Here is a 13,033-nt window from a genome sequence, read left to right as displayed (position 1 = left end):
GTCCCCACTGTCAAGCATGGAGGTGGAAACTTTATGTTTTGGGGGTGTTTCTCTGCTAAGGGCACAGGACTACTTCACTGCATCAATGGGAGAATGGATGGAGCCATGTACCGTCAAATCCTGAGTGACAACCTCCTTCCCTCCACCAGGACATTAAAAGTGGCTCGTGGCTGGGTCTTCCAGCACAACAATGACCCGAAACATACAGCCAAGGCAACAAAGGAGTGGCTCAAAAAGAAGCACATTAAGGTCATGGAGTGCCCTAGCCAGTCTCCAGACCTTAATCCCATCTAAAACTTATGGAGGGAGCTGAAGATCCGAGTTGCCAAGCGACAGCCTCGAAATCTTAATGATTTACAGATGATCTGCAAAGAGGAGTGGGCCAAAATTCCAACTAACATGTTTGCAAACCTCATCATCAACTACAAAAAACGTCTGACTGTTGTGCTTGCCAACAAGGGTTTTGCCACCAAGTATTAAGTCTTGTTTGAAAAAGGGATCAAATACTTATTTCTCTGTGCACAATGCAAATAAATATATATAATTTTGACAATGTGATTTTCTATTTTTTTTAAATATAATCTATCTCTCACTGGTAAAATTAACCTAGCCTAAAAATTCTAGACTGTTCATGTCTTTGACAGTGGGCAAACTTACAAAATCAGCAAGGGATCAAATACTTATTTCCTTCACTGTATATATATATATATATATATATATATATATATATATATATATATATATATACAGTCCAGACAAAATGAACACACCACTCCAGACAGACTGTATATCAGGCCACATGCACGTTACTGGAGGATGGATCAGTACCCCAATTTGAATACAGACAAAACCATAGAAGAAGGCAAGGCACCATGACTTCAGTATAGATGAAAGTAAAGTCGTTTGATTTCACCCCTAGTGAGTGACGTTTTGATTCAACACAGAGCTTGAGAAAAGTTCTGTGTTGAATCGAAATGTCGCTCACTTGGGGTGAAATAAAACAACTGTACTGTCATCTATACTGAAGTCCGGGTGCCGTACCATCTTCTATGGTTCTGTCTATATGTATATATATATATATGTATATGTATATATATATATATATATATATGTATACATATATATATATATATATATATATATATATATATATAAACACCGAAAATATTTATTTTCCAGTGTTTACCTCCCTTTGTATTCTTAAGGCTCCTCCACCTATCAGGTATTCTGTTGTTGGTTTCCACATTGACCACGAGAGTTGGATCATCACCAGCCCCTCCCAGTAATTTATCCACCCATTTCAGCACATGCTGAACCCTGGTACCAGGGAGACAGCAAACCATTCGGTTGAGGTGATTTTGGCGACAAATTATTCTATCTGCCTTCCCGATTATAGAATTCCCTACTACTACTAATTGTCTTGCCCTACCTGCATTAGCATCCCGAGGACTACTAGCTGGGCTGTTCTCCTGGTTGTTAGGGAGATCTGTATCCACTAGCACTGCCATTTCTGAGACTGACACCCTCGCATTATCACCCAACTTGGCAATTTTGCGTGGGAATCACAGAAACGGGAGTGGCCTTCCTTTTCTTGGACCCATTTCTACCACCCCTAACTACATAAACCCAGCCACTTGCCTGGTCTTTCTGACCCATGTCTTCACCCTCCAGATCTACCCCACTATCTGCGTGTTCAGTGAGCAGTATGCTCCACTCAAGATTTTCAATCACCCTCATTGTTGCATTTTACTCCTCCAGATCCCTAATGCGAGCTTGCAGGTGAACAACATGCTCATATTTACCACAGAGGTATTCACCCTGGAACTCCTGCTCCAGTCATGCATACATATGGCAAACTGTGCATTGAAGAAAACCTCCAATCTTGCTATCCATTATCCCACTTACAAAGAACAGTGAACAGTAAAAAGTCGTCACTGCATCACTCTCCATATATATGTAAATTGATGTCGGGAGGAGAGAAGGAGTCCCAGGCAGAGCCAAAGCGGCTCTGCTCTGGGACTCAGTTTCAGGGAAAGCCCTTGACATCACGGTCCAAATACAAATAGTGATGTCAGAGGGAGAGAAGGAGTCCCAGGCAGAGCGCTACAAGCGGCTCTGCATGGGGACTTCATCTTTGGGGAAGCCCCTGACATCATTTTCCATATATAGACCGTGATTTCATGAGGACAGAAGGAGTCCCAGGCAGAGCGCTACAAGCGGCTCTCCTCCGGGACTCCATCTCTGAGGAAGCCCCTGACATCACTGCCCATATATGGACAGTGATGTCAGGAGGAGAGAGGGAATCCCAGGCAGAGCGCTAGCGGCTCTGCTTTGGGACTCCCTCTCTGGGGAAGCCACTGTCCCAGACAGAGTGCTAGTAGCGCTTTGCCCGGGACTTTGGCTCTGGTGTTGCCCCTGACATCACTAGGCACATATGGACAGTGATGTCAGGGGCTTCCCCAGAGCTGGAGTACCAGAGCAGAGCCTTTACTAGTGCTCTGCCTGGGACTTCAGCTCTGCTCCAGACATCACTATACATATATGGACAGTGATGTCAGGAGCAGAGCAGGAGTCCCAGGCAGAGAGCTAGTAGTGCTCTACCCGGGACTATGGCTCTGGGGTTGTCCCTGACAACACCGTCCATATATGTACAGTGATGTCAGGGGTTTCTCCTGAAGCGGAATACCCAGCCAGAGCATCGGCAATGCTCTGGCTGGGGATTCCACTCCTAGAGGGAGCTCCAAAGGCGCTACCTACAGGGAGGGAGGCTTTGTAGTACTACCAGTGAGGGTGGCTGTGTGGTTCTACCAGGGAGGGGCCTTTGTGGTACTACCTGGGAGGAGGGGGCTGTGTGGCACTACCTGGGGGCACTACCTGGGAGGAGGGGGCTGTGTGGCACTACCTAGGATGGAGGAGCTGTGTGGCACTACCTGGGAGGAGGGTCTGTGTGGCACTACCTGGGAGGTGGGGCTGTGCGGCGCTACCTGGGAGGTGGAGGCTGTGTGACACTACATGGGAGGGGGCCCGTGGCTGCGTGGCACTAGCAGGGATGGGTTTGTGTGGCATTACCTGGGAATAGGGATGTGTGGCACTATCTACAGAGGGCACTACATTTATGGGGGTACAAACAGGGGGCCAAACTTCTATATGGGGGCATAAACAGGGCCTAACGTCAATATATTTTACTGCCGCCGTGAGTTACCCCCGCAAAGGGGCCTACTAAGTCTGTGTTGCCCAAGGGCTCACATAACCTGGAGCCGGCCTTGCTTGCAGGGACTTTAACTCCTCTTTTCAACTCCGGTTTATTAACTCCACTTATTTCACAAGCCACTTAGTCCAGCAAGCTCAAAATGATACATGTGATGCAAAGCAATGGAGAATCCTACCCAGTACTTGAAATGTTTGTGTTTTAATCTGTGGAAAACAAAAAAACAATTTAAAAAATGGGCTAATTTTTTTAATGTTCTATGTTTCTGACTAAGAAGTAAGTGTGGATTAGTGGAAGGGGCGTGGTCTTCCGTGGCCCGACAAATTGACCATAATTTACATCAGATATTGGAGTAAGTTATAGCGCAAATCTACCAATTTCTATGAGTTCCCCCAAAGTTTGTTAAAAATAGGATGGGAACTGAAGACTGATGCAAGGAAGGAAGGTTGACTGTATTTGGGCCCATGCTTCCAGTCAAATGATATATTAGATTTGAAGATTGATTTTAACCCCAAAAAATACTTGCATTTCAGGGAACAAAAAGAGACAGGCATTGGAGTTTGTTATAAAAAGGACATAAAAAAAGTACTCTTTGCCTTTGCATGTACAATGTTAGAGGGACTAGACCCTCCGATCATGTGATTGTACATTTTCGTGTGGAAGAATAATTGTGATTTTCACTACAAAATGGCTCACCCAAAGATTGTGCCAAAATTCATTTTTTTGTATGGTAGGTTAAATTGTGCTTGATATATCCAAAATTATCGGTATTAGGCATCAACATACATATTCAAAAAAAATATTACTGTTGCAAACCTGTAATAGCACACTTTCTTAGAAAAGCACTTCTGTATGATTTTGAACTAATTGTAATTCTCATTTTGCAGGGTTTTCACAGTAGTCTTAGAGCAAATCAATAAACTGCAAGGTATAACGGCCCCAGGAGGAAAAGGAACTGGATTTAATGTCAAGGCCTTGAGAGCATTTCGTGTTTTGCGACCACTTCGTCTGGTATCTGGAGTTCCCAGTAAGTAATTATTGTTACATACAGAGTTAGTGACATTAATTAATACTGGTGCACTGTACAAACGGTGCACCAGTATCTCTTCCCCGCAAGTTAATCTACAGTGTTCTTACAGGAAGTTGTTTTCCACCAAATTTTTTTTTTCCTCATTGCACTTCGGCGATCATATCTTTGTTATATTTTGTTCAACGTAGCTGTATGAGGCTCTGTTTTTTGTAGGAGGAGTTGTACTTTATGCTGGTCCCATTCTTTGTTGCATTTACATTAGCGTTTTATTTATATCAATTAAAATGTTTGCAAAAATGCAGAAAAAAAAAGCAACTCTTCAGTTGATTTAATTTTTTACAGCACACACAGATTGTTAGAAATTATGCTATAAATGTATTGTGTAGGTTGTTGCAGTCGCGACAATACTAAATATGCGTATATTTTATGTTTTGAGAACTATATTTAATAAAGTTTATTCATTATTAAAAATACAGTTGTATCTTAATGCAGGGTTTACGCTACGTGTGGACATACCCTAAAGTGTTTGCCCCAATTATTTGTTGCAGTTATTCCAACCATTTGGAGCATGAAAGTTGACAGAGCTTACCCCTACAATGGCTACTTTTTCTATTATTTAGTTTCTTGACCTTTGCCCAAACACTCACACCTTGTTTTTGTGGGTTCTGGATTTACCCACTAGGTGTATGCCTTTATTTCATCAATGTAAAATGCTTAATTTTTGCTCAGTGGCATACATTTATTATTCAGTTTGTCTGATTATAGAAGAAATGGCCCAGGTTAAATAGTTTGATCTAAAATTGCACCCAAATTTTTAGCATTTGTCCTCTCACTCCAAAAAAAAAAGAAAACCGCTGTCATCGAAGTAGTCCTTGAATCTGAAGTACTCCAATAACTGAACCTGTAAAGAAACACAAACACAAAAAAAAAAAACTATTATTATACTTCCCTTTCCTGGGTACAGCACTGGAGCGATGGGAAACTCCTGACGTCACTGCCCTTATATGGATGGTGATGTCAGGAGCAGTGCTGGAGTCCCTGGGCAGAGTGCTAGTAGATGTTCTGCCCTGGAATTCCGGCCGTGGGAAAACTCCTGATGTCACTGTCCATATATAGACTGTGACTTCAGAAGCATTACTGGAGTCCCCAGGGCAGAGCACTAGCTGATGCTCTGCTCGGGGACTCCAGTGCCAGGAAAACACCTGATGTCACTGTCCAGTGCTGGAGTCCCAGGGCAGAGCACTAGCTGATGCTCTGCTCAAGGACTCCATTGCCAGAAATCTCCTGACGTCACTGTCCATATATGGACAGTGACTTCAGGAGCTTCGCTTTCGGTGGAGCCCTAGGGCAGAGCGCTAGCTGATGCTCTGCTAGGGGACTCCACAGCCATGAAACTCCTGATGTCACTGTCCATATATGGTTAGTGACTTCAGGAGCATTCCTAGCGCTGCTGCCCCAGGGCAGAGCGCTAACTGATGCTTTGTTCGGGGACTTCAGGGCCAGGAAACTACCGATGTCACTTTCCATATATGGACAGTGACTTCAGGAACTTCCATAGCGCTGAAACCCCAGGGTAGAGCACTAACTGATGCTCTGCTTGGAGAGTCCAGGACCAGGAAACTCCTGACATCACTGTCCATATATGGACAGTGTCATCAGAGGCAGTGTTGGAGTCCCCGGGCAGAGCGCTAGCTGGTGCTAGCTGGTGCTCTTTTGGACCAGGAAACTCCCGACGTATATGGACAGTGACATCAGGAGCTTTCACAGCCACTGAGTCCCGGGCAGAGCGCTAGCCGATGCTCTGCTCTGGGACTCCACCGATATTAAACTCCTGACGTCACTATCGATATATGGATAGTGATGTCAAGTGCAGTACTGGAGTCCCCAGGCAGAGCACTGAGAGTTTTTTTACATGGCCCCATTGTATTGCAGTGTATTAGTGCCTGTCCGTGTAAAATGAACAGGCATATGCTAGGCCATGCCTCTGGCACAACTAGTGGCAGACCTGGGGGCCTTTATTAGGCCCCTCAGCTGCCATAGAAACAACCGACACCCTGCGATTCTCCAAAACCACTAGGATGCGGAACTCGCTTTTGAGCGCCACATCTGAGGGGTTAAACGAGCGAGATCGATATTCATATTGATCTCGCTCGTTAGAGCAGGAATTTAACGGCTCCCTACTCTATTTATTTTTTCCGATGCAGCGCCGTAAAAAGGCTATTGCATCGGAATAAAGCCCGTTAGTTGCCGCCGTAAAACCACTAATGGGTCGTCACTAACGGGTTAAAACATTGAAAGAGCTTGAATTATTGGTAAACAAATGCAATTGTGATACAAACTGTTTTATCTAAAGCTCTCGTAGGTTTAAAGATGCTCTGTCACCAGATTTTGCAACCCCTATCTGCTATTGCAGAAGATAGGCGCTGCAATGTAGATTACAGTAACGTTTTTATTTTTAAAAAACGATCATTTTTGGCCAAGTTATGACCATTTTCGTATTTATGCAAATGAGGCTTGCAAAAGTACAACTGGGCGTGTTGAAAAGTAAAAGTACAACTGGGCGTGTATTATGTGTGTTACATCTGGGCGTGTTTACTTCTTTTACTAGCTGGACTTCTGACGAGAAGTATCATCCACTTCTCTTCAGAACGCCCAGCTTCTGGCAGTGCAGATCTGTGACGTCACTCACAGGTCCTGCATCGTGTCGGCACCAGAGGCTACAGTTGATTCTTCAGCAGCATCAGCATTTGCAGGTAAGTAGCTACATCGACTTACCTGCAAACGCCGATGCTGCTGCAGAATCATCTGTAGCCTCTGGTGCCGATGTGTCCTCGCTCGTCTGACACGATGCAGGACCTGTGAGTGACGACACAGCGTGATCTCTTGAGAACACGGCTGTGTCTGCACTGCCAGAAGCTGGGCGTTCTGAAGAGAAGTGGATGATACTTCTATACACAACGCCCAGCTAGTAAAAGTAGTAAACACGCCCCGATGTACGCACATAATACACGCCCAGTTGTACTTTTACTTTTAAACACGCCCAGTTGTACTTTTGCAAGCCTCATTTGCATAAATACGAAAATGGTCATAACTTGGCCAAAAATGCTCGTTTTTTTAAAATAAAAACGTTACTGTAATCTACATTGCAGCGCCGATCTGCTGCAATAGCAGATAGGGGTTGCAAAATCTGGTGACAGAGCCTCTTTAAATGTATGACTTATTGTTAGATACCGCTCACCAATATTGCTACATGTTCCCCTATTCTTTCCTAATAAAAGCGTCTGTGATGGCCTTTCGTCCTCTATACTCTCCTGCATTTAAGGCAGAAGGAGGCACACCCATCTAACTTCATTGGCTGTTACATCTTCCATTCCACTCGTTTTTCCTAAGCAAATACAACGGTGTCCACTTTTTTTGATTGGTCAGTACTGTAATAAAAAATATATATATTTTTACTATGTCGCTTATTTATTAAACAGAACTTTGTTACTGTAAATCACTTTAAATCACTGTTAGGGGAGATTCACACGAGCGTTGCGTTTTTGCGCGCGCAAACAACGCGGCGTTTTGCGAGCGCAAAAACCATTTGACAGCTGCGTGTGTCATGCGTGTCTGATGCGCGGCTGCGTGATTTTCGCGCAGCCGGCATCATAGAGATGAGGCTTGTCGACGCCCGTCACTGTCCAAGGTGCTGAAAGAGCTAACTCTTTCAGCACCCTCGACAGTGAATGGCGAACACAACAGCGATAAACCTGTAAAAAAAAAAGATAAAGTTCCTACTTACCGAGAACTTCCCGGCCGTTGCCTTGGTGACGCGTCCTTGGTGACGCGCCTCTCTTGACATCGGGCCCCACCTCCCTGGATGACGCGGCAGTCCAAGTGACCGCTGCAGCCTGTGATTGGCTGCAGCCTGTGCTTGGCCTGTGATTGGCTGGAGCTGTCACTTGAACTGAAGTGTCATCCCGGGAGGTCGGACTGCAGGAAGGAGACAGGAGTAATCGGTAAGTTAGAACTTCGTTTTTTTACAGGTTCATGTATTTTGGGATCGCAAGTCACTGTCCATGGTGCTGAAACAGTTTAACTCTTTCAGCACCATGCACAGTGAATCTCTCCCGACGTCGCGGACCGGAAATTTTTTTGCCGGGTTCGGCCAAAACGAGTTTGGCCGAACCCGGTGAAGTTTGCCTCGGTTGTCGGGGTTCGCTCCTCGCAAAGACACTCCGTTTGGATGCTTGGAAACAGAAAAGCACGTGGTGCTTTTCTGTTTTCATTCATCCTTTTCACTGCTGTTGCGCGAATCACGCTCGTCCCACGGAAGTGCTTCCGTGTGGTGCGCGTGATTTTCACGCACCCATTGACTTCAATGGGTGCGTGATGCGCGAAATACGCAGAGTTATTGAACCTGTCGCGCTTTTTGCGCAGCAGACAAACGCTGCGCAAAAAGCACGGACTGTCTGTACTGCCCCATAGACTTGTATTGGTCCATGCGTGCCGCGTGAAAACCACGCAGCCCGCACGGACCGAATACACGCTCGTGTGAATCCCCCCTAACTATTATGAATTACTTGCTAACCAGCAGTTTGTTAAAGAGGCTATCAATGACTCATCAGTCGGGGTCTGACTCCCGGCACCCCCTCCGATCAGATATTTTGAATGGGCCGCAGCGCTCGTACCAGGGCTGCTTTCCCTTCATTCATCATCTACTCGTACTCACCAACACACTTGTAGCAGCAGTTCACAATAGTACAGATTTCTCCCATTCACTTCAATGGGAGTAGGCTGTAATAATGTGAACCGCCGCTACAAGTGTGTCGTCAACTATGGAACTTTCTCAGTAAATTGACATGATGAATTCACTGTTGAATTCAAGATTTAAAGGGGCCTGGACGCCTTTCTTGAGTGTAATAATATTACAAGTTATGATTACCAGATTACTGGGGATGGGTCTATGATCCTGGGATTTTTTCTTATTGCCATATTGGAGTCAGGAAGGAAAATGAGGAAAAATAGCTTTATGCGTACTTCTAGATCAACATTGCAACTGAACTGGATGGACTTACCGTATTTTTCAGACTATAAGAGAATAAATCTTGCTAAAAAAGTCCCTGGGTCTTAGGCTGGGTTTACACAGAGTGTTTTGCAGGCGGAAAATCTGCCTTAAAATTCCGTTTGGAATTTCGAGGATGATTTTCTTCTGCCTGCACGACGATTTTCACTGTGTTTTTCGCGTTGTTTTTTGCCTGTGGCCATTGAGCGCCGCGGGCATAAAACGCAGAGAAATACGCTTTTTCTGCCCCCCATTGATGTCAATGGGAGGTCAGAGGCATAAACGCCCGAAGATAGGGCATGCCCCTTCTTTTCCCAGTGAGCGGGAAAAAAACGCCTCCACCTCCCATTTTTTTGGAACGTTTTGCGGCACGGTTTCCACATAAAAAACTCACCAAAAATACTCTGTGTGAACTCCCCCTTATAGTCGTCAGTCACGGGATACGGCAGCGTTGGGCCCCCTGACCGCTTCTTACTTAACCCCTTCCTGACCCATGATGTGCCGGCACATCATAGAGCAGGGAGTGGATGATCTTATGAGCGGGCTCACGCACTGAGCCCACACCATACACTGCAGGTGTCAGCAATGTTCCCTCTAAGTCTTGGGAGCTCCTGAGCGGGGGAGTTATGGAGCAGGGCAAGTCTCCATCAATGGTGGGCTCAGGGACGTAACTAGGAAAGACTGGGCCCCATAGCAAACTTTTGACTGGGGTCCCCCTCCCCTGGGTATCACACAACCCCCCCTTGTAGATAGTGACTCCCTGTAGATTACACCACACAGACCCCCCCTGTAGATAGCACCATACAGCCCCCTGTAGATAACGCCTTACAGCGCCCCTGTAGATAACACCATACAGCCCCCCTGTAGATAACGCCATACAGCCCCCCTGTAGATAACGCCATACAGCCCCCCTGTAGATAACACCATACAGCCCCGCCTGTAGATACGCCACACAGCCCCAAACCCCCCCTTTAGATAACGCCATACAGCGGCCCTGTAGATAACGCCATACAGCCCCCCCTGTAAATAACGCCACACAGCCACAAACCCCCCCTTTAGATAACGCCACACAGCCACAACCCCCCCTGTAGATAACGCCATACAGCCCCCCTGTAGGTAACGCCATACAGTACACCTGTAGATAACGCCATACAGCACCCCTGTAGTTAATGCCATACAGCCCCCCTGTAGGTAACACCATACAGCACCCCTGTAGATAACGCCATACAGCACCCCTGTAGTTAACGCCATACAGCCCCCTGTAGATAACCCCATACAGCCCCCTCGTAGGTAACGCCATACAGCGCCCCTGTAGATAACACCATACAGCGCCCCTGTAGAAAACGCCATACAGCCCCCCCGGTAGATAACATACAGCCCCCAACCCCCCCCCCCTTAAAAAAAAAAAGGCCTATAATTTGCCCTACAAAAGAGATGTGTGATCGCTGGCAGCGATAAGGAGAACGAAAGTCCCCCGAAGTTCTCCATGACAAACCTCGGACTTCCGGAGTATGCGCAGTTCAATTAAAATGAAAGGAGCGCTGGTCACGCATGCGCACAGGCGCGACCGGTGCACATTTCATTTCTATGGAGCTGCCGACAGACGCCGGAAGTCCGAGGTTTGTCATGGAGAACTTCAGAGGACTTTCGGTCCCCCGTTCTCCTTATCGCTGCCAGCGATCACACATGTGTCCCCTATCCTGTGGATAGGGGATGCAATGCATTTTGTAGGAACAACCCCTTCAGTGGCGTAGCAGCTGTAGCGGCTGCTAGTGGAGCCTCCGGCCATGTGGGGGGGGCCGTGTCGGCGGGCGGCGTGGGCCCCCTCATGCTTCGGGCCCCGTAACAGCCGCTAAGGCTGCTACAGCGGTAGTTACGCCACTGGGTGGGCTGTCTAATGACCAAAAGTAATACCCCCAGTAAACGCTAATATAGTGACTAAATAAGAGAATAAGAAAACTTACTTTAAATTAGTTTTAGTTACGTTTACTTTTTTAAATCCTACAATATTAAAAGTCCACCAGTAAAATAGACGACAGTAAGGCCGGATTTACACGAGCGCGCGCAAAAGGTACTTAACAGCTCCGTGTGTCAGCCCCGTATCATGCGTGGCTGCGTGATTTTCGCGCATCCGCTATCATTATGACACTCTGTTTGTATGTTTTCATTCACACTTTTAACTGCTGTTGCGCGAATCACGCGCGTCACACGGAAGTGCTTCCGCGTGCTGCGCGTGATTTTCATGCACCCATTGACTTCAATGGGTGCGTGATGCGCGAACAACGCACAAATATAGGTCATGTCGTGATTTTTACGCAGCGGACACACACTGCGTAAAAATCACGGACAGTCTGCGCGGCCCCATAGACTAACATAGGTCCGTGCGAGGCGAGTTAAAATCACGCGCGTTGCACGGACGTATTACACGTTAGTCTAAATAAGCCCTTATAAACACCAATTATAGGCATCAATGAAAGAATCCCTCATTACACCACTGTCCCTATAGATAGCTCCACACAGACCCCCTGTAGATAGTGCCACACACATCCCCCTGTAGATAGCGTCTTCCCCCCTGTAGATTGCGCCACACAGACCACCTGTAGATAGCGCCACACAGCCCCTGTAATTAGCGCCACACACATCCGCCTGTAGATAGCGTCTACCCCTCTGTAGATAGCGCCACACACAGCCGCCCCCTGTAGATAGCAAAGCCCCACTCCTCCCCTTGTATATAGCGCAACAGAGTCCTGCACCCACACAGCTCCTTAAAAAACAAAAAAATTTGAACTTACCTTGCCTTGTTCCCGCGACAGACAGCGTTATATTCGGATGCATGCGCAGACCGGTGTGATGTGACGTCATCACGCCGGCCTGCGTGACTCCCACTGCCTTATAGACTGCAGGCTTAACGTGGCCTGCAGCCTATAGTATTCATTTTTATGTGTGTCCTGAGGACGCACATACAAGTGAATGTGGCTGTCGCTAGCACCGGAGCCCCCTCGGCGCTAGCGACGCCACTGCATCCGCCCGCTGCCTGTGACAGTAGCGGACTATAAACTGGCCACGCAGCCGCGCACCTTGTAGGGAACACTGGGTGTCAGATTTTTGGGTGCCATGTCGCATTTCCAGAGACCCATTTTGGAAATTACACCCCTCAGGGAATTCATCTAGCGGTTTAGTGAGAATTTTGACTCACAGGCGATTCATTGATTTTATTCGAATTGGGCAGTAAAAATCAAAAAAAAAAATTCCACAATTTTTAAACTCTTTTTATTGAATTTTCAAAAGACAATCAGGCAATGAAAACAATGAATATGTCAAGCATGAAGGTACATAGGCATACCTCGCAAGGTAGCACTCATATATAAGAAGAACATAATACTTGCGTATGCTTTAAGACATGTAAATACATACAAAAAAGGCAATTATACAAAAGAGCATCCCAGAACATCGGAACATTCCCTTAAATACAAAACAAGTCAATAACAAGATCAGAACAATACAAATATAAAGTAAGAAATATGGCGGAGATGCTTCTCGACGCCACTTCTTATATAAAGCTGTCAAGAAGGCAGTAATGGGATATAGAAATAAATATATATAGGGTTTAATCAAGATGTCTGGGGGGCGGGGATCAGTCACCTCACCAAGTTAGCTGTGTGAGGAATGGAAGAAAATTAAGTTGCTGGATTGGAGGAGGTAGATTTGTGTAGAGGATTTGTGTGTGTAATCCAGCAATCCCATGTAC

The 13,033-nt window shown here is 46.2% G+C and overlaps 1 protein-coding gene across 1 annotated transcript in view; it reads left to right on the top strand.

Moving 5' to 3' along the window:
• Nucleotides 1-13,033, top strand: part of CACNA1S (calcium voltage-gated channel subunit alpha1 S) — a 960,893-nt gene that overhangs the window by 205,365 nt on the left and 742,495 nt on the right. Inside the window, exon 5 of the mRNA XM_075853532.1 lies at nt 4,096-4,235. Coding sequence (XP_075709647.1) covers nt 4,096-4,235 — 140 coding nt within the window. The remainder of the gene's footprint in view (nt 1-4,095; nt 4,236-13,033) is intronic.

Source organism: Rhinoderma darwinii, chromosome 2, assembly GCF_050947455.1.
Source record: "Rhinoderma darwinii isolate aRhiDar2 chromosome 2, aRhiDar2.hap1, whole genome shotgun sequence".
NCBI lineage: Eukaryota > Metazoa > Chordata > Amphibia > Anura > Rhinodermatidae > Rhinoderma > Rhinoderma darwinii.
This window is presented reverse-complemented; position numbering and strand designations above follow the sequence as displayed.